We start from the raw sequence: 23,219 nt of genomic DNA on the forward strand, positions 1-23,219 counted from the left end.
ATAGTCCACTGAGCTTGCAGGGGGCCACGTTTTGGGACCCAGAGAGGAGGATGGGGGATAAAACACTTGCAGATGGACATGCAAAAAAAAAACTTTTTGTAATTCATCATTAAATAATATTAGAGGGAGTATATAGAAGTGCTTGGCAGCTGTAGGCTTATTACTTGGTAATTAATGGATTCATATTGTAAAAGAATTAAACTAGTTATACATAGCATGGCGTAGTTTATTCGTTAGTTATATTGATTATAAGAGGGATTAGCCAACAGTGAAAAAAAAGGGGATAAAAAAAAATAAAACACTGCAATGCATGCAAAGTAGTACAAATAAAATGATTTACAGATATGTTAATATAGGTATATTGTTGGTTGAAGGAGCCAAAGGCATATACAATGCCATCAATTACATAAAAAAAATGGAGGGGGGAGGCAAAGAAGATAACTTTTTGCACCCCAAGGGAAAGGATATACTCCTATGCTCAAACAGTGATTCCACTTGTCTGAGCTCAAATGCAGGTACCTTTCATTATATAAATCATGCAGATACTTTAAAATCCCACAGCTCCCAGGAGATCCTGAGGTGTTCCCTGGTAGTGCTGTCATACACCAATACAAGACTGATGGAGTGCTTGGTAAGTGCAGCTTTTGGAATGATTCTGACTGGGTAATCCTTGTACTTATGCGACACCCATTCATTTACTAACATTACTACTTAACCCACACAATATTATACTTTAGTAATATTACCATAATCCTACTCCCTCACTTTATGCAGATAGCATTCAGTGTCATATCACTCATGTTTGGCACCTTGATCCATTTCACTTTCACCATCTTATTCAGTTATCCACCTTTTTCTTTTCTTTTTTTTCCTCACACATAGTGATGGCTGAACGGTTCGCCTGGCGGTCGTTTCGCGGCGAATTTCGGTCGTTCGCGGTCCGCACGTTCGCTCGCCTTTTCCCGTCGTTCGCCCCGGCGGACTTGCGTGTTTAATGTGTAAAAGAACTTTGACCTATGATGACACGTCTGTCATGGGGTACAGGCCAGCCAATTGAGACATGACAGCACATGGACACTTGGACATTCCCCCTAACCTATAAATACACCCGATCCGGTGGCCATTTTACATTCTTTCTTCTGTCACTATAGGGAAAGGTTGCTGTGTGGAGTAGGGACAGATAAAACGCTAGCTATTTGGTACACAAAAGTTCTTTTCAGGACTGGTATAGGTGTTAGGTGTATATAGGTTTGCTGTGCTACTGATTCTTGCAGCAGCCTGAGTGTCTTTTGTCAGTTTAGAGAAAGGGAAAGGACGGTGTGTGCTACAGGGGCAGCCAGATTAGTCTTTCATCATCATCATCATCATCATCATCATCATCATCATCATCATCATCATCATCATCATCATTAGCTGTTACTATCAGGTCCACAAAAGAGCTGTTCCAGTAACCACTAATCGTTCCAGTCTACTCTTTTTTGCCACTTTGTATAGGGACAGGAAGGAAGCAGTGTTGTCAGGCAGTGAGGGTCAGATTAAAGACTTGCTGTTACTATTAGTTCCACAAAGGTTCTTTTCAGGACTGGTATCAGTGGTATGGTAATAGGCTTGTACACGTATAATATTCTTTCTTCCAAATATAGAAAGGATATTATACTTGACTGCTGCCCTTCTGCTGCAGTCTGCTAAACATTCACAACTCACTTGTTCCACAAAGCTCTTTATCAGGACTGGTAACTTGGTCTGTGTAGGGTGCTACAGTACATAGGGTTGAGTGCGCCAGTGCGGTACAGTCTGCTGTTCTGTAAGGACCGCTATCGGTCCACAATAGATAGGGTTGAGGTGCACCACTGCTGACTGCTGCCCTATAATGCAGCAGTCCTTCATTGGTATAGGGACTGACGTACAGTCTGCTAATCACTAACACACAACCTGCTTGGTCCACAAAAGTTCTTATAAGGACTGGTAACTTGGTCTAGGGTGCTACAGTACATAGGGTTGAGTGCGCCAGTGCGGTACAGTCTGCTGTTCTGTAAGGACCGCTATCGGTCCACAATAGATAGGGTTGAGGTGCACCACTGCTGACTGCTGCCCTATACTGCAGCAGTCCTTCATTGGTATAGGGACTGATGTACAGTCTGCTAATCACTAACACACAACCTGCTTGGTCCACAAAAGTTCTTATAAGGACTGGTGACTTGGTCTAGGGTGCTACAGTACATAGGGTTGAGTGCGCCAGTGCGGTACAGTCTGCTGTTCTGTAAGGACCGCTATCGGTCCACAATACATAGGGTTGAGGTGCACCACTGCTGACTGCTGCCCTATACTGCAGCAGTCCTTCATTGGTATAGGGACTGACGTACAGTCTGCTAATCACTAACACACAACCTGCTTGGTCCACAAAAGTTCTTATAAGGACTGGTAACTTGGTCTAGGGTGCTACAGTACATAGGGTTGAGTGCGCCAGTGCGGTACAGTCTGCTGTTCTGTAAGGACCGCTATCGGTCCACAATAGATAGGGTTGAGGTGCACCACTGCTGACTGCTGCCCTATACTGCAGCAGTCCTTCATTGGTATAGGGACTGACGTACAGTCTGCTAATCACTAACACACAACCTGCTTGGTCCACAAAAGTTCTTTTAAGGACTGGTAACTTGGTCTAGGGTGCTACAGTACATAGGGTTGAGTGCGCCAGTGCGGTACAGTCTGCTGTTCTGTAAGGACCGCTATCGGTCCACAATACATAGGGTTGAGGTGCACCACTGCTGACCGCTGCCCTATACTGCAGCAGTCCTTCATTGGTATAGGGACTGACATATAGTCTGCTAATCACTAACACACAACCTGCTTGGTCCACAAAAGTTCTTATAAGGACTGGTAACTTGGTCTAGGGTGCTACAGTACATAGGGTTGAGTGCGGTACAGTCTGCTATTCTATAAGGACCGTTATCAGTCCACAATACATAGGGTTGAGGTGCACCACTGCTGACCGCTGCCCTATACTGCAGCAGTCCTTCAGCGGTATAGGGACTGACGTACAGTCTGCTAATCACTAACACACACAACCTACTTGGTCCACAAAGGTCCTTATAAGGACTGGTAACTTGGTGAAGGGTGCTACAGTACATAGGGTTGAGTGAGGCACAGTCTGCTGTTCTGTAAGGACTGGTATCGGTCCACAATAGATAGGGTTGAGGTGCACCACTGCTGACCGCTGCCCTATACTGCAGCAGTCCTTCATCGGTATAGGGACTAAGAGTTTTGTCACAGGGTCATTTAAAAAATGACAGGCAGAGGAAGAGGCAGGCCCTTCCGCAGGGGTGGTAGGGGTAGGGCAGGCTTGAGCCAAAGTGGGAAGTTGCAGAAGGTGCGTTCATTTACTTTAAAGGACGCACCAGACTTGGTTGAGTGGCTCACTCAGCCTTACTCTTCTGCACCCTCCTCATCCTCTCGATCTGCACCCTCTTCTTCACTCTCTGCTATGTGCACCCCCAAAGACACTACCACCAACAACACCACCACCACCACCACATACCTTCCGCTTGAGTCACTGGAATTATTTTCCGATCCATATCAAGAGGACATTTCTGATGCGCAGCCACTCTTGGTATTGGATCAGGAAGAGGAGGCAGCAACAACCGCTACTCAGCAGTCTGACGACAGTACCCAGATCAGCCCAAGGAGGAGGTTGGTCCCCGGTGTTGCTGCCTACTCCGAGATCTCTACTTATAGCGGTGGGGAAGGTGGCGTTGATGATGACGTGTCTAGTGATGTCACGTGGGTGCCCACAAGAGAGGAAGAGGAGGGGAGTTCAGAGGGAGATATGGACCAGCAGATAGGGAGGAGAAGCAGGACTAACTTACATTGCACAGGAGGGACAAAGCAGACTGCAAATTTATCAGGAGCGAGTCATCGACCATGTACGGTCACATCTGGCGCTCCCAGGACACCGGCACATGGCTCAGCAGTGTGGGCTTTTTTTAACGTGTCCGCTGCTGACAATAGCGTTGCCATCTGCAATCTTTGCAGTCAACGCATTAGTCGCGGTAAGCCCAACACTCACTTAGGGACAACCGCCTTAAGAAGGCACATGAGCAGCCATCACCGAGCCCAGTGGGAGCAACGGAACACTCAAAGCCACACTGCAGGCTCTCACCATCCAGCCTCGTCTTCTCCTTCTCCTCTCTCCTCACAATTGTCCTCCACTCCACCTTCCATCACGCCAAGCTCACGTTTTTCTGCAAAAAGGCAGGCTTCCGTGGGCCTAATGTTCGAGCGTAAAAGAATGATGACGCCGGATAACCCTCTTGCCCAATGGTTGACGGCTGGCTTGTCAGAACTGATAGCCCGCCAACTACTGCTATATAAACTGGTGGACTCGGAGGCCTTTCGCAAATTTGTGGCCATTGGAACACCACAATGGAAGGTCCCAGGAAGGAAGTATTTCTCGGAGAAGGGCATCCCAGAGCTATATGGCCATGTTCAGCAGCAAGTGAATGTATCTCTGGCACACAGTGTCGGTGCCAAGATACATCTGACCACAGACACGTGGTCTAGCAAACACGGGCAGGGAAGGTATATCAGTTTTACTGCCCACTGGGTGAACCTTCTGACGGCCGTCAAGCATGTAACCCGTGGCACCCGTGTAGATTTGGTTTTACCGCCACGGATTGCATGCAGGCCTGACTCTTCTTCTCCTCCTCCTCCTACTCCATCCTCCTCCCTCTCCTCCTCAGCTGGCTCCTCCTTTTCCGCTGCTAGCGTCTCTTCCGCTGCACCGCCCAAGCTCCCCAGAACCTATTCCACATGCCAGGTGAGACGTTGCCATGCCGTGCTGCGTCTGTTGTGCCTGGAAGCCAAGAGCCACACTGGCCCGGCACTCCTTTCAGCTTTGCGTTCACAGGCAGATCAGTGGCTAACACCGCTCAATTTGACAGTTGGTAAAGTGGTGTGTGACAACGGTGCCAATCTGCTTAGCGCATTGAAACAGGGCAAAATCACGCACGTGCCATGCATGGCACACGTCTTAAACTTGGTCGTGCAGCGATTCCTTGTCAAATACCCTGGGGTCCAGGACATCTTGCGGCAGGCAAGGAAAATCTCGGCCCATTTCAGAAGATCTTACATGGCTCGCCTTGCTGACATTCAGCGGCGACACCATCTGCCGGTCAGACGTCTTATTTGCGATTGCCCGACGCGATGGAACTCAACCTTCTATATGCTTGATAGGCTGCTCCAGCAGAAACGTGCAGTTAACGTCTACCTGTATGAACTCTGAGAAAGAAACGGTTCTGGGGAGCTGGGTTTTTTTTCACCGCGCCAGTGGCTGCTCATGCGCGATGCATGCAGACTTCTGCGGCCATTTGAGGAGATCACCAAACTGGTCAGTCGCAGCCATGGCGCCATGGCGCCATCAGTGACATGGTACCTTATGCCTTCTTTCTGGAGCGTGCATTGCATCGTGTCATTGATCAGGCTGTGGAGGAGCAGAAGCGGGAAGATGAGGAAGTCGCAATGCTGGATGAATTCCCAGGGGGGGCTACTCTATCTGAGACAAGTCAACAACAGGAGTCTGAAGAGGAGTCAGAGGAGGATGGTGCCGGGGCGGATGAGGAGGAGCAAGAAGAGCGTGCTTTAAACCTTTCTGGGATCCCTGTTGTGCGTGGATGGGGAGAGGAGAATGAAGAGGACGACATTATCCTGGATGATAAGCAGGAGCCAGGCCACCACACCGCTTCCACTTTAGTGCAAATGGGGGCCTTCATGCTCCAGTGTTTTAATAGGGACCCCCGTATAAAAAGCATAAGGGTCAAGGACCAGTACTGGGTGGCAACGTACTTAGACCCCCGGTACAAACACAAAATGGCGGAAATGTTACCGCCGTCGCAGAGGGCTGTCAGAATGCAGCACTTCCAGGCCTTGCTTCGAGAAATGCTGCATTCTGCTTTTGCGTGCGCTGGCAGAGGAACATTTCCCACTCCCAGAGAAGGAGTTGCGGGTACCAATCCAACAGCGCCTGCAAGAAGAGGCCGGTTTGAAGATGTGTTGGTGACTTCGGATATGAGGTCATTCTTTCACACGACCCATCGACAGGTGTCATCCGGATCCAGCATCAGGGAACGCCTAGACCGTCAGGTGTCCGACTACATCGGGTTAACGGCCGATGTGGACGCTCTGAGGAGTGATGAACCCCTGGACTACTGGGTGGGCAGGCTTGACCTCTGGCCAGAGCTTGCCCAATTTGCAATCGAACTGTTGGCTTGCCCCTCATCCAGTGTCCTGTCTGAAAGGACGTTCAGCGCAGCAGGGGGGATCGTGACCGATAAGCGTACTCGCCTAGCTCACGACAGTGTTAACTACCTCACATTTCTAAAAATGAATGAGGCATGGATCTCGGAGGAATTCAACACATGTGACCAGTAGACCATGTATATGTCTATAAACTATTTTTTTTAATCAAGCACAGAGACCTTCTTTCTTCATTTGGCTCACTTCCTTGTCCCAAAAAAGCACACCGTACTATATGCCCCTACCCTCCTCTTTGAAGAGGTTGAGCGGTGTCATATTTCTACTGGGGCTGCTTATGAGGGGATCACACCATCCCTGTGCTGTGCTGGCTTCCTCCTGGGGGTTCTTATTATGAGGGGATCACACCATCCCTGTGCTGTGCTGACTTCCTCCTGGGGCTGCTTACGGTGCTGCTGTCAGTGCTGCATATCACGGTGCTGGTGTGAGTGCTTAATGTCACGCTTCTGATGTCAGTGCTCTCTGTCACGGTGCTGCTGTCAGTGCTGTATATCACGGTGCATGTGTCATTGCTGTATGTCACGCTTCTGATGTCAGTGCTGTATGTCACGGTGCTGCTGTCAGTGCTGTATATCACAGTGCTGATGTCAGTGCTGTATGTCACGCTTCTGATGTCAGTGCACTCTATCACGGTGTTGCTGTCCATTCTGTATGTCACGGTACTGGTGTCAATGCTTTATGTCACGCTGCTGATGTCAGTGCCCTCTATCACGGTGCTGTTGTCAGATGCCTCTATCACGGTGCATGTGTCATTGCTGTATGTCACGCTGCTGGTGATCATCTCCTGCACCCTCTTCTCTGCCTACCCTGGTCCCTGACCTTCCCTCTCCTCCATTGCCTTCATGCACTCCACAGTCCTGAATTGTCAGAACAATTTCCCATATAAAAAAAGAATGCTTGTAGTTATCGATCCCAAATTCACTCCATACATGTGTTATGTCATTGGCCATGTGGTGGCACTGTGTTTGCCCACCTAATAATTATCCTGTGGCAGCAAATTCGCCCTAAATGTTTAAAACGTTCGCCTCCCATTGAAGTCAATGGAGCCCGCCGCGAACGTTCGGTTTCGCGAACGTTCAGCCCCATTCGCGGTCCGCGTTCGCGAAACGTCCCGTCGGAAGTTCGTCCATCACTACTCACACACACACACACATACACGCACATACACACACACACACAGGCATGCATTATCCTCTCCACACTCATCTAGTTGCCCACACCTGTCACTTCACACTTCCAATTTTGTTGTTTCAGTTTTCTTTTTCAGTAGTTTGGTTTTGTTTTGTTCTGTTTTCACTTTCACACCCCTCTTGCCCCGTCATCGGTGTACCTCACATCATGCATTTCCACTTCACCCATCACATCTCCACACCCAATCCCTCACCCACCTTTTTTTTTTCACTGTTGGCTAATCCCTCTTATAATCAATATAACTAACGAATAAACTACACCATGCTATGTATAACTAGTTTAATTCTTTTACAATATGAATCCATTAATTACCAAGTAATAAGCCTACAGCTGCCAAGCACTTCTATATACTCCCTCTAATATTATTTAATAATGACTTACAAAAAGTTTTTTTTTTCCATGTCCATCTGCAGGTGTTTTACCCCCCATCCTCCTCTCTGGGTCCCAAAACGTGGCCCCCTGCAAGCTCAGTGGACTATGCACCCACACAGAGGGCACGGGGGGAACATGTGGCAGCGATGGGATCACTGGATGGCTATAATCCTACAATGCCAGTTCATGCGACACGTCCTCATGTCCTCATACACCCATTGGTAACTATATCTCTATATGCATGGAGATATAATTTTGCTTAATTTGAAATACTACACCCTATACTATATCTTTAATTAGATATTTTGACATTTCCCTAGAATATAAATCCCCCTGAAAAGACCGGAAATCGTAAGGGTCGAAATGAATCGGGGTTTTTCATGTGAATACATATGTTACGAATATAATTGGCAAACCATGCCTGTACATAGAGTTTTTTTGCTATGAGTGATGTTCCATGTTTGTATTTGTCGCACTACCTATATGGATGATGTATTATTGTTCATTTGGAATTACCATTGACTGTTAAATTATTTTTTTACATCAACTATTTTCACACCAACTCTCTGCTGCTAAAAAACCCCTGGGGAAATTTCCTGTTTTTGTCTATGGGAATGTTTGACCATTCTTACAGAAGTGCATTTGTGACATCATGCACTGATGTTGGATGAGAAGGCCTGGCTTGCAGTCTCCACTCAAATTCATGCTAAAGGTGTTCTATATCGGGTTGAGGTCAGGACTCTGTGCAGACCAGTCAAGTTCCTCCACCCCAAACTCGTTCATCTATGTCTTTATATACCTTGCTTTGTGCACTGCCCCAAATCATTTGGTGAAGGGGGATTATGGTGTGGGGTTGTTTTTCAGGGGTTGGGTTTAGCCCCTTAGTTCCAGTAAAGGGAACTCTTAAGATGTCAGCATACCAAGACAATTTGGAAAATGTCATGCTCCCAACTTTGTGGGAACAGTTTGGGGGTGGCCCCTTGCTATTTCAACATGACTGCGCACCAGTGCCAAAGGCAAGGTCCATAAAAACATGGATGAGTGGGTTTGGGGTGGATGAACTTGACTAGCCTGCACAGAGTCCTGACCTCAACCTGATAGAACACCTTTGGGATGAATTAGTGCAGAGGCTGCAAGCCAGGCCTTCTCATCCAACACCAGTGCCTGACCTAACAAATGTGCTTCTGGAAGAATGGTCAAAATGTCCCATAGACACACTCCTAAACTTTGCGGACAGCCTTCCCAGAAGAGCTGAAGCTATTATATCTGCAAAGGGTGGCCAACTCAATATTGAACCATACGGACAAAGACTGGGATGCCATTAAAGTTCATGTGCGTGTAAAGGTGGGTGTCCCAATACTTTTGGTAATATAGTGTAACAGTCCAGGATTGGATATTTTGGCTCCATGCACACTAGCTTAAAAAAATGCTGCTACTACAGAAGTTTTGTGTTCTGCCTGTAGAAGCAGCTCCATGTTCTCCTATGTCTCCATACACATTGGGATGATTACAGACATATTTTGACCTCAACATTTAGAGGCAGGAAAAAAAAACTCTTCTGCTTCGTGTTTCTGATTGGAGTTTTCTGGGAGAAAAAATGTGAAACTTTCCTAAACTCGTCTAAACTTTGTACAATAATCTCTCTATATGAAAGTTTTTTTCTGCCAAGGGAACTGACATTTTGTTTAAGCCCAGTGTGCATGGAGCCTTATGGAGCCTAAAGATGGAATTTGATGACATTCTTATATTTCTATATTATTTATGTGGTTTAGATATAAAACTGTCCCAGAATATTATTGTCTCAGTCAGTCCTGTTATACTCACTGTAATTCCTCTATCCGGCTTGTTGTCAGAGCTTCCATCAGATCCCTGAAATGAGGACCCTCCAGATTGTTCACAGACAGGTTCAGTGTCCTCAGTGTCTGGTTATTTCTTATTCCAGATGCCAGGTGGGGGCAGGAACTGTCTGTCAGGTGATTATTCCACAGTCTGCAGAAGAAGAGAAGAATGTTACCAGAAGAAAATGATTTTCTCCCCCAGGAATGAATGTAACTATTCTCTACATGAATGGAACTTATTTCTGTCGTCTCTCTTTAATCATTTATATTAGATCACTTTATAAAACACGATCGATCATCTACACTATTGGAGGATTTCTCTTTTTGTGGACCCCAATTACTAAATGTGACACGAGAAGTGGATGAGGTGGTGTGATCTGTTGCCTTATGAGGAGTTTATGAATAATCTCCATTAGCAACTGGGAATATTTGTATTATAGATGTATATATTAGGATAAGAAATAAAGAAGGTTTATAATAATTTTAGCTTAACCTGCCCAGATGATTTGATTTACAGGAACAGACGTTTGGTCAGCGTATATAATTCAATTAACAATACCTTTGTCTCACAGGTATGCTAAGTGTGGGTGTGAGGGAGATGTCCTGCTGTTTACCTAATGTAATAATCAAAACCCACGAACAGATACCATTTGGGTGTGTAGTCGGTACGGAGCCGAATTCATTTGCTAGATAAAGGCTTGTGTATTCTTCCGTGCTAATCAACCATTTATCCATTTCAAAGGGTGGTTGATATGCTTAAAATATTTCTTTGATCTGTTCAGGAATGGACAATTTACCCCGGCTGGGACTATGCCTAGTTAAGTGTCCTATTCAAGAGCAAACTTCCTCTTTAATTAAGTGGGCTTCAGACTAATTATCACTAACCAATTAAACCCAAAAGAGGAGGTGCTATTGAGGGGAGGAGAGGGCTAACCAATCAGGGTGGTCCTAGGCAAGTCAATGAGAAATGGCCCTTCTTAAGGGGACCCCAAACCTAGGATAATGGCAGATGAGACTGACCAGAGAGTAGGTAAATTATCAGATCATCTCCCAGCACTTACAAGGTATACCGAATTGTCATATGTCCTGTTTTGTATTGTAATGAATGTATTGTACTCTTGTTGTATTTTAAACTAATATTTTACTCCCTCACTTAGACTATAGATATTTTCTGTGTATTAGATAAACCTGTAACGTACTCTAATAAATGGTGTTATGTTAAACCTTCCTTTCCTTTGTCAATAAGAATTCTCTTTTCAACCCATATCATATCTTCTGATTAATAAATCAGAAATATAGATTTTGAAGGTTAACAGATCCATTCATTATTCCTGTATGGGGATTGGACCATACACACTCACACTGACCTCTAGGCTTTCACCTCCAACCTTCTGCTAAGTCTTGGATTCAGTTGTGGGGATTCACTTTGATGGTCACAGAAGTCTCACTCATGTTGTGGAAACTTCATTGACTAAAATTGACACCATTGTTATCATATAAATGTACTCACCGTAGGCCAAGATGCTGAGAGTGGTCGCTGTTGCGACTCGGCTCAGACCACCCCTGAAGGTGGCACAGAGGGTGGTTGCACCAAGAGGCACAAGCTACCAGTAGGACAGTCACTTGCTAGTAGATCAGCAGCACTCATGTTGAGAAAACTTCATTGACTAAAAGTGACACCATTGTACTTTGGGATTTCCTTTGAATATCATGGTGGAGGATTTGATGTTATGGTGTGGATAAGATTTTATAAATGTATAATTGATTATAAATTCTCTTCATTAGTTATCAGTGAAATAGTCTCCATACCATTGTTATATATACACTTATAGGGAGTTTTGTGATGAGGAGTCTCACTTTTGTTGTTATATTTTCACATTTATATTGTGTGAATGTTATATACTAGTGCTGCAGTCTTCCATATTATACTAGATGTGATAATTCCACCAATAGGGATCAGATATAACAATTACATTCACTACAAAAATACACTTTCGTACATGTAAATAAAGGCAGATCTCCTGCAACCTATTCATAGCTACTTCCATATGTATAATTTATAATATGCAAAAATAAATAAACATGAAGAGCAACAAAGTTATCTTAAAAAATTGTTTATATTCTTCCAGCAGCGCCACTCCGCTCAAGCCGACTTCCGATGAGAACAGACTGTGCCACGGAATGTCAGACCTCCAGGTAGTATCTCCAATATCACCTGAGGTATCCAGGCAATGGCCGCAATCACATTACATAGAAAAGAAAAGGCCTCCATAGTGCATAATCCTTAAATATATATAGAATCACAGATTGTACACTTCCATCATATACACGAGTATACACAGAACTCAGAGCACACACCGCTCCGGACTGCAGCCGTGTATGATGGAGTCCAGGCAGTGACATGGAGGCTTTTTCCTTTCTATGTAATGTGATGGCAGCCATTGTCTGGACACCTCGGGTGATATTGTATTTTTGCACATTATATGTTATACAGACTGAAGTAGCTGTGAATAGGTTGGAGGAGATCTGCCCTTCCTCACATGTATGAAAGTGCTTTTTTGTAGTGAATTACATTTTATTATTGATCACTATTGGTGGAGTTATCACATCTACATTAGAAGTGTTGGTATTCGGTCACATTGTAGGTTGCAGATTTCTCATTTGTCTCATCACACTTTGGGGGTTATTTACAAAAGGCAAATCCACTTTGCACTACAAGTACAAAATACACTTGAAATTGCACTGAAAGTGCACTTGGAAGTGCATTCGCTGTAAATCTGAGGGGAAGCTCTGCTGATTTAGTCATCCAATCATGTGCAAACTAAAATGCTGTATTTTATTTTCCTTGCATGTCCCCCTCAGATCTACAGCGACTGCAACTTCCAAGTGCCCTTGTAGTGCCAAGGGGATTTGCCTTTCGTAAATAACCCCCATTGTGTCACTAAGTGTAGGGCTCTATACATAGAATTATATTATACTATTTGTACTTCTATATCAGACTTCCTGCTGGCGGCTGGTTTTCATTCATTAGATTTTCACAAAGTTGTTCATGTTTTTTAGTGCAGATATTTCATTTTTTACATTTTTATATCCACCTTTAGAGAACTGTCTGATATTGGAGATATATAGAGACAACCAGGAGATGAAATATATCTCCATTATTTTTTTTAATTGGAAAACCAACTTTATTGAAAAGTGTAATCATGGTACATACATCTGTGTGTGCCAACATGGCCAGAACAATAATACATACATACACACATTGTAGTGTCCAGGGCTGCTGATAGGCCAGTACAACTGGCCCTGCTGTACCGGGCCTGACCAGCAGGGGGGCCCGGGCAACCTGAACTGCAAAATTCTTTGTATAAAAAAAAGTTCCTCCTCCACCGATCAGTGATCACCATAACGCTCCCCACCCCCCCAAATGTGCTATGCGCTGTGTAAGTGTATGTGGCTGCAGGGGAGGGACTCTTTCCTGTATTTCGGGCGCGGAAGAATACGTCTTCTGCACCCGCTCCGCACAAGTCCCGGCCAGCATTAGCATATTAATGTTATGTTGCGGAGTGATATTCCGAATCCTCTCTCTCTCTCTCCGCGTGACTGACAAGAACTTAGTAGCAGAGTGAGAGGCGACTCAGGCGAGCAGAGAGAGCAGGGGCCGGGCGAATCGATAGAGTCGAGATCTTGCGGACAATTACAGGTGACAAGGTGAGGTGTATGCTTGCTTGGGGGGGCTTGAAGTTCAACATCTGCAAATGCAATACATACCCTGCCAATACCCAATACTCTGCAATACATACCCTGCCAATATCCTGCCAATACTCTGCAATACATACCCCGCCAATACTCTGCAATACATACCCCGCCAATACTCTGCAATACTTACCCCGCCAATACTCTGCAATACATACCCCGCCAATACTCTGCAATACATACCCCGCCAATACTCTGCAATACATACCCTGCCAATACTCTGCAATACATACCCTGCCAATACCCAATACTCTGAAATACATACCCTGCCAATATCCTGCCAATACTCTGCAATACATACCCCGCCAATACTCTGCAATACATACCCCGCCAATACTCTGCAATACATACCCCGCCAATACTCTGCAATACTTACCCCGCCAATACTCTGCAATGCTTACCCCGCCAATACTCTGCAATGCTTACCCCGCCAATACTCTGCAATGCTTACCCCACCAATACTCTGCAATGCTTACCCCGCCAATACTCTGCAATACTTACCCCGCCAATACCCTGCAATAAATACCCCGCCAATACTCTGCAATAGTTACCCCGCCAATACTCTGCAATACATACCCCGCCAATACTCTGCAATACATACCCTGCCAATACCCTGCCAATACTCTGCAATACATACCCTGCCAATACTCTGCAATACATACCCCGCCAATACTCTGCAATACATACCCCGCCAATACTCTGCAATATACATACCCTGCCAATACTCTGCAGAACATACCCCGCCAATACTCTGCAGAACATACCCCGCCAATACTCTGCAAAACATACCCCGCCAATACTCTGCAAAACATACCCCGCCAATACTCTGCAAAACATACCCCGCCAATACTCTGCAATACATACCCCGCCAATTGTTTCAAGGCAGGGTCTGGGAGGGGCAATGGGTGGGGCCAGGGGTGGGGCTGAAGGAGGGGCCAGGGGCGGGGCCAGGGTGGAGCTGAAGGGGACCCCATCAGGTAGGCTGTATGGGGCCCCATGATTTCTATCAGCGGCCCTGGTAGTGTCAGCGTGACATAAAACCAAAGGTCCACCGGGGGTAGGACCAGTACTTAGTCCAGAACAGGAGGGAGGAGGAGAGGGGGGGAGCAGGAATAAACATATCAGGTACACATTTCACCCTCTGCTAACCATGTACTCCAAACCTTCTCATACTTTTGCGGACACCCTCTATGTACATATATCAACTTTCTGTATGGGAGAGTATCGTTAATTCCCTTTTTCCAACACTGGATTGTAGGGGGCTGGGCCTGCAGCCAATTGCGAGCTACTTCTTTTCTCGCCATGAATAGTGTCTCATGTAGGAGGGTGCGAAGAGGCTTATCAGCGCCTAAGTCTGGTATTAGACCAAGCAGGCACATCTTCAGGTCTAAAGTGGCAGGGGAGCCCATTTGGTCATGTAGGAAGCGAACCACCTGTGTCCAGTACCCCTGCATGGTTGGACAGGGCAATAGAAGGTGATAGAAAGAGCCTGGTGTGTGACCACATAGTCGGCACCCCGGGTTGTATGAGGGTTTGTAGCACGCTATCCTCTGAGGAGTCAGATACGCCCTGTGTATAATGTACAACTCCGTGAGGCGGTCTGACAGTTTGGGGGAAACTCTCTTCACATCCTCCAAAATCTCATCCCAATCCTCATTGTCAATGGTTCCAACATCCACCTCCCACCCAGTCTTGGCAGTATAGGCCAATGCTGTAGTACTAGGGAGGCGAATGGCAGAGTATAGGATAGAAATCAGTTTAGCTGGTTCAGTACCTGTGACTATGTATACTACAGAGGGGACTGCCAGAGATGGGTTGGAACCAGTAAACTGTGTTTGTATAGCGTGGTGGAGTTGTAGATACCTAAAGAGAAGGCAATTGGGTAGGAAAAATTTGTCCTTTAGCGCTTGGAATGTTTTAAGTCCCATAGTGGTCATGATCTGATACAGGTATAGGACCCCATGGCGTATCCACACCTCCGGGTCCGGAATAGACATTAATTCTGGTAGGTGTGTGTTGAACCAGAAGGGGGTGTGAGAGTGAACCTGTGGGGTCCTGAGTTTTAGTAGTGTCATCCACCATACCCTACGGTGATGAGTCAGCATGTCCGCTTTGTGTTGGGAGGGGCTTCTTGTCGATGGGGCTCTAAGGCCTGCCTGAAGTGGGGCATGGGCTGGGTCACCTGGGTGCCCACAGAGTAGTGCTTGGCATCTTGGTAGCTCATCTTTTTCAAAATGATAGAGGTGGGACAGTTGGGAGGCAAGGTAATAGTCCTGAAAATCTGGAAGAGCGGCTCCCCCATTGTCACTGGGTTCTTTAGGATTCTCCATGCTAATTTGTGTCTACTGTGGCCCCATACAAACGAATTAAGAATGGATTCAATTATTTTGAACATTTTTTATGGGATATACAGAGGGGCGTGCCATACAAAATAGAGTATCTTTGGGAGAAGTATCATTTTGAGTAAATATTTGCACCCCATTACACCCAGAGGTAATCTGGCCCAAGTATGTGTCTTAGTTTTAATTAGCGCATATAGAGGTTCAATGTTCAGGTGTGTATAGTCTGTGAGTGATCTAGTAACCTGTACTCCAAGGTACTTGATCACGGAGACTCTTGGGAGAGTCAAAGGAAGGGAGGTGGGTGGGGGGGCGGAGAAGTGGTCAATCGGAAGGATCTGGGATTTTTACCAGTTGATACTCAGACCCGAATGACCACCGATCCATTCTATGGAGAGTAGGGTTGCGACGAGAGAGGGACCCGAATCCACCAGATATAGGAGCGTGTCAACTGCATACGTTTCAATCTTTTCTTCCAGAATCCCTATCTTAAGGCCTCGGATGCTAGTGTCTGCACGAATCATAATAGCCAATGGCTCCACCGCCAATGCATAGAGCATGGGGGAAAGAGGACAGCCTTGTCGGGTCCCCCTCTCTAACGGAAACTGGTCAGAAAGCCAGCCATTCACGAATACCCTGGCCCTCGGGGATTGATATAGGAGCTGAACCCAGGGAATAAATTTGGGGCCGAATCCAAATCCCAAGAGGCACTCCCACAGGTAATTCCACTCCACAGAGTCGAATGCCTTGGCGGCATCAAGAGCCACCACGACCCTCGAGACAATTTCTTCATGGGACTCCTGGAGGTTCATAAATAGACGGCGTATATTCATAGCTGTGTTTTTTCCTGGCATAAAACCTGTCGATCAGGGTGGATCAATGACAGAATGACCTGGTTAAGGCATGAGGCCAAAATCTTAGCTAGTATTTTAATATCTACCTGCAATAAGGAGATGGGTCTATATGATTCCGGGTATATGGGGTCCTTACCCAGCTTGGGGATTACTATAATTTGGGCTTCTCTCATAGAGGGGGGCAGGGTTCCTGAATCAAATATAGATTTATATAGATCGTAGAGTTTAGGGATTAGAATGCCAGAATAGGTGGCATAGAACTCAAGTGGTAGGCCGTCCAGTCCTGGGGCCTTTGATGTGGCCAGACAGGAGATCTCCAGAAATGTCCTCCTTAGTAATGGGGCCTCAAGGAGCTCAAGCTGGTCATTAGTCAACCTAGGGAATTTAACCCCTGCTAGGTAGTCCTTGGTGTCTTGGGGAGTGTGAGTGACTCTGGAGGTGTAAAGTGCGCGGCAGAATTTCCCAAATTCCTCCGCCACTTGTTGTGGGTCAGTGATTTTGTTCTCTTGAGGGCCGACCAACGTCACCACCACTGGGGGACGAGACTCTAGGTGGGCAAGGTATGCAAGTAGTTTAACCGATCTTTCTCCATGCTCAAATACCCTTTGTTTACAGAAAAAGATGTGTTGTTTAGCTTTCTCAATGTGCAGTTGAGAGAACTATAGTGTCTAAATTCTAAGGTTATTGGATGCGCTGGGCGAGGGATCCCGATGGAACGCCTCCTCCAGCACCTGGAGGTGTTCCGCAGCCTATTGGACAATAAGATTGGAGGATCGTTTTAGTCTATTGATACGTAAGGAGAGTAAGGAACGGGCATGGAGCTTAAACATCTCCCACACCATATCATACGTAGCAGAGTTCACATTAGCTGTGAAGTAGTGTTGTAGTTCCGCAGGGATGTCACCCTGGTTCTGCAGAGTGGTTAACCAAAACGGGTTTAGCCGCCATGAGGGAGCCGGGGAGACCTTCAAGAGCTGGAGCGTAACCCAATAGGGAGCGTGGTCTGAGAGAATTCTCGGAGCAAAGCCCACTTCTCCTAGTTTAGGTATCAGGGACTTTGAGATTAAAATAAAATCGATGCGTGACATCGTGTTATGGCTGGCTGAGAAGCACTAGAAGACCTTGGTATGTGGGTGCCTGTGGCGCCAGGTATCTACAAGGGCAAAGTCAGTCAGTATGCGGTACAATCTGGTATGGGCCGGTGGATTAAGGGGGGGTCCAGTGTGCCCATACGGTCCAGAGTGGGAATAAGGGTCATATTAAAGTCCCCCATCCACACTGCCAGTACAGAGGTGTAATGTGCCATAAAGGCAAGGCCCTCCTTAATTACTGCTGAGTTGTAAGGGGGAGGGACATAACAAGCTAGAATCAGGATGGGGGATCCGTTAATGGTGGCATGGATAAACACGTATCTGCCCTGCTGGTCTGTTTGGAGCAGCACTAGATCAAACGGCACCCTTTTTGCAATCAGAACCCATACTCCTCTGGAGTGAGAGGTGTGGGTGGCGTGGTATGCCCAACCTATCCAGGGCTTTCTAAGAGAAGCCTGCAGGTGGCCCGTGACATGCGTCTCTACCAATGTAAGGATGTCAGCGCGCTGGGACTTGAGAAATGTTAAGACTGCTGTGCGTTTGATCTTATTGCGCAGGACTCTAACATTCCAGGTGAGAAATTTTAAAGAACTCATGGCGGGTATAGGGCATATATGGCAGACCACGACTGGACCAAGACTGGCAGAGCAGATATAGTCACCCTTGATAGCATAGAACACATTGACATCCAATATTGATGATGTATGTTTGACAGTAGCACAGTACCTTTATCATTTATAAGCAGTTGTAAATTTGGTGATACATAAAAAACAATAACCACAACATTTCCCCTCCCAGTACCTCCATTATTATTATTATTTGATTCATGTAGTTTAGACATACACTATATTACCAAAAGTATTGGGACGTCTGACTTTACAAACATATGAACTTTGCTGGCATCCCAGTCTTAAGCCTCGTACACACCATCAGATTTTCTGACAACCGTTCGTCTGCTTTTTGTGTCATGCTAGTCTCATATGGAAAGTGAAGAAGTTATTCACCATACGAAAATTCTCATCTGACAGAATACAACTTCAGAAGTGATGTAATGTGTTGAATAGTTTTGTATGTATTCTTTCATTTCTGAGTTCACGTATGATAAACATTTTATAGTTTGCACATCCAACCAAATCGTCAGATCATTTGGACAAAATTTTACTACTGATTTTTGTATCCTGTATATGGGCCTTTAGTCCGTAGGGTACAGTACTGAGTTGGCCCACCCTTTGCAGCTATAACAGCTTCATCTTTTCTGGGAAGGCCATCCACAAGGTTTAGGAGTGTGTCTATGGGAAGTTTTGACCATTTTTACAGACGTGCATTTGTGAGATCATGCACTGATGTTGGATGAGAAGGCCTGGCTTGCAGTCTCCACTCAAATTCACGCTTAAGGTGTTCTATATTGGGTTGAGGTCAGGACTCTGTGCAGACCAGTCAAGTTCCTCCACCCCAAAATCGCTCAACTATGTCTTTATATACCTTGCTTTGTGCACTGCCCCAAATGATTTGGTGAAGTGGGATTATGGTGTGGGTTTTTTTTTTATTCAGGGGTTGGGCTTGGCCCCTTAGTTCCAGTGAAGGGAACGCTTAAGATGTCAGCATACCAAGACAATTTGGAAAATTTCATGCTCCCATCTTTGTGGGAACAGTTTGGGGGTGGCCCCTTCCTATTTCAACATGACTGCACACCAGTGCCCAAAGCAAGGTCCATAAAAACATGGATGAGTGAGTTTGGGGTGGAGGAACTTGACTTGCCTGCACAGAGTCCTGACCTCAACCTGATAGAACACCTTTGCGATGAGTTAGTGTGGAGACTGCAAGCCAGGCCTTCTCATCCAACATCAGTGCCTGACCTAACAATTGTGCTTCTGGAAGAATGGTCAAACAGTCCCATAGACACACTCCTAAACTTTGCAGACAGCCTTCCCAGAAGAGTTGAAGCAGTTATAGCTGCAAAGAATGGGCCAACTCAATATTGAACCCTACAGACTAAGACTCGTCTAAACTTTGTACAATAAACTCTCTATATGAAAGATTTTTCTGCCAAGGGAACTGACATTTTTTTTAAGCCCAGTGTGCATGGAGCCTTATGGAGTCTAAAGATGGAATTTGATGACATTCTCATATTTCTATATTATTTATGTGGTTTAGATATAAAACTGTCCCAGAATATTATTGTCTCAGTCAGTCCTGTTATACTCACCGTAATTTCTCTATCCGGCTTGTTGTCAGAGCTTCCATCAGATCCCTGAAATGAGGACCCTCCAGATTGTTCCCATACAGGATCAGTGTCCTCAGTGTCTGGTTATTTCTTATTCCAGATGCCAGGTGGGGGCAGGAACTGTCTGTCAGGTGATTAGAGGACAATCTGTAGAAGAAGAGAAGAATGTTACCAGAAGAAAATAAATTTCTCCCCCAGGAATGAATGTAACTATTCTCTACATGAATGGAACTCATTTCTCTCATCTCTCTTTAATCATTAATATGAGATCACTTTATGAAACACGATCGATCATCTACACTATTGGAAGATTTCTCTTTTTTGTGGATCCCAATTACTAAATGTGACATGAGAAGTGGATGAGGTGGTGTGATCCATTCATTATTCCTGTATGGGGATTGGACCATACACACTCACACTGACCTCTAGGCTTTCACCTCCAACCTTCTGCTAAGTCTTGGATTCAGTTGTGGGGATTCACTTTGATGGTCACAGAAGTCTCACTCATGTTGTGGAAACTTCATTGACTAAAAGTGACACCATTGTACTTTGGGATTTCCTTTGAACATCATGGTGAGGATTTGATCTTATGGTGTGGAGAAGATTTTATTATTACCGTTCTTTATTTGGACTTTTTTTTTAATTTGTACTAATATTTCTGCACTAATTTTATATATGCTGATTATAAATTCTCTTCATTAGTTATCAGTGAAATAGTCTCCATACTATTGTTATATATACACTTACATACACAATATTTTCACATTTAAATTGTGTGAATGTTATATACTAGTGCTGCAGTCGATGAGAACAGACTGTGCCACGGAATGTCAGACCTCCAGGTAGTATCTCCAATATCACCCGAGGTATCCAGACAATGGCCACAATCACATTACATAGAAAAGAAAAAGCCTCTCGGGTACTCGGATGGCCTGGTGGGCTGTGACAGGTACTTGGGTACTTTGATGGGTGGCGACAAGTCCTCTTTATTAGGGGGGCAATCAGTGTGGTTGGTTTACACTAAGCGTTAACGAGATGTTACCACAATCTCCTTCTCATACACGACAGGTGTGTGAGGAGGAGAACTCGGTAACATCTTGTCACTGTGGTTTGTTGACATTCTGTGACCAGCTGTGATTGGACACAGCCGGTCACATGGTAAAGAGTAAATTTCATTGGATCTTTACTGCAATCGGGGTTGGGTTTTGTCACAGTGACAAGCCTTGTACATGTAGACAGCGCATGTAGACAGTACATGTGACCGGCTGTGATTGGACACAGCCGGTCATGTGGTAAAGAGACAATTTTTATTGGCTCTTTACACGGATCTGGGATGGGCTGTGTCCTAGGGACACACCTCATCCACAATCACCGTGCTGCAGGCCCCCGGGGGCCCACAGGAGTGGTAACAAGCCAAGGACATCATAGGAGTCCCGCCCAGGATAGGAGATCCCATCTGCGGACGTCATATGACTATAGCCCAGTATTGAAGTGGTTAAAGAGAACCCCAAACCATAATTTTAAAAAAATTGCGTGGGGGTCCCCTAAAATCCATACCAGGCCCTTTGGGTCTGATATGGAAATTAAGGGGAACAATGCACAAAATTTTTGAAAAAATGGCATAGGGGTCCCCCCAAAATCCATAGCAGATCTGAGTCTGCTATGGATTTTAAGGGGAACCCTGCACCAAAATAAAAAAATTGGCATAGGGGTCCCCCTCAAAATATATACCAGACCAGGCCACATGTCCTCAACATGGGGAGGATGCTTTGGGGTAGTCCCACCAAACACCAAAACCAAGGGCCTCAACCCCACAACCCTTGCCCGGTGCAAAAAAGTGTCAAAATGTTAAAAACGACAAGACACAGCTTGGGGACAAGTCCTTTATTAAAAAATAAATATAAAAAATGTCCCACAAAGTCCATTCATCTTCTTCTATGAAGCCGTGATGGACCAAAAAAAAAAAAAATGCGTAACCGACTCTCTTCTATGGGAGGCTCCCGCCATGCGACGCTTCTTCTCTGGGACAGTTCTTGTATAACTGAGGGCGGGGCCACCCAGTGACATAACCAGGAGACCCCACCCCCTCTGATGCCACAGGGACTTCCCTATGGCTTTCTGTGGCATCAGAGGGGGCAGGGCCACCCGTTTATGTCACCGGATGACCCTGCCCCCTCTGACACCATGGGGACTTCCCTATGGCTTGCCCGTGGCATCAGAGGGGGTGGGGGGTCACTCGTCTATCTCACTGGGTGGCCCCACCCTAAGTTATATAACAACTGTCACAAGAGAAGAAGCGTCACATGGCGGGAGTCTCCCATGGAAGAGGAATGGTCTTGGCTTTTTTTTCGGTCTGTCGCGACTTCATAGAAGATGAATGGACTTCGTGGGACATTTTAATTTTTTTAATAAAGGACTTGTGCCCAAGCTGTGTCTTGTCGTTTTTAACATTTTTACACTTTTTTTGTGAAATGGTAGGGGTAGGGGATTTATACCCCGTTACCATTTCACACAGGGGGAGGTCGGGATCTGGGGGTTAAAGGGGGCTTCCAGATTACGATAAGCCCCCCGCCCACAGACCCCCACAACCACTGTGCAAGGGTTGTGGGGGATGAGGCCCTTGTCCCCATCAACATGGGGACAAGGTGCTTTGGGGGGGCTATGCCAAAGCACCCTCCCTATGTTGAGGGCATGTGGCCTGGTACAGTTCAGGAGCGGGGTGCTCTCTTGCCCCCCTTTTCCTGTGGTCTGGTATGGATTTTGAGGGGGAGCCCTACGCCTTTTTTTAAATTTTGGTGCAGGGTTCCCCTTAAAATCCATACCAATATGGATTTTGGGGGGACCCCTACACCATTTTTTTTTAAATTTGGCGCAGGGTTCCCCTCAATTTCTATATCCGACCCGAAGGGTCTGGTATGGATTTTAAGGTGACCCCCACGCAATTTTTTAAAAATTTTGGTTCAGGGTTCCCCTTAATATTCATACCAGACCCAAAGGGCCTGGTAATAGACTGGGGGGGACCCCATGCTCTTCTTTTCAATGAGTTTTAGTCATATTGCCGTGACCCGACAAATTATTACAGCCGCAATCAGTTTTAAATGACAATTTTTCCTTTAGAAATGTAATTTTGCTGTGGGACACAGGAAAAATGCACCACTTCACAGGGATATTATAGACACCCTCCCGGCACAATATTCAAAGGAATGTTTCATTTTTATTGTTTCACTTCAAGCATTAAATAATCACTGCTT

General features: G+C 45.7%; 1 protein-coding gene across 1 annotated transcript in view; it reads right to left on the bottom strand.

Annotated features, from left to right (window-relative positions):
• LOC143942156 (uncharacterized) overlaps nucleotides 1-23,219 on the bottom strand; it is a 1,285,630-nt gene that overhangs the window by 366,774 nt on the left and 895,637 nt on the right. The window contains exons 15-16 of the mRNA XM_077463417.1: nucleotides 19,951-20,115; nucleotides 9,694-9,858 (exon numbers count right to left, since the gene is read on the bottom strand). Of these exons, the coding sequence (XP_077319543.1) occupies nucleotides 9,694-9,858; nucleotides 19,951-20,115 (330 nt within the window). The remainder of the gene's footprint in view (nucleotides 1-9,693; nucleotides 9,859-19,950; nucleotides 20,116-23,219) is intronic.

This window comes from Lithobates pipiens, unplaced genomic scaffold (assembly GCF_037356315.1).
Source record: "Lithobates pipiens isolate NorthernLeopardFrog02 unplaced genomic scaffold, aLitPip1_a1.2 Scaffold_30, whole genome shotgun sequence".
In the NCBI taxonomy this organism is placed as follows: Eukaryota; Metazoa; Chordata; class Amphibia; order Anura; family Ranidae; genus Lithobates; species Lithobates pipiens.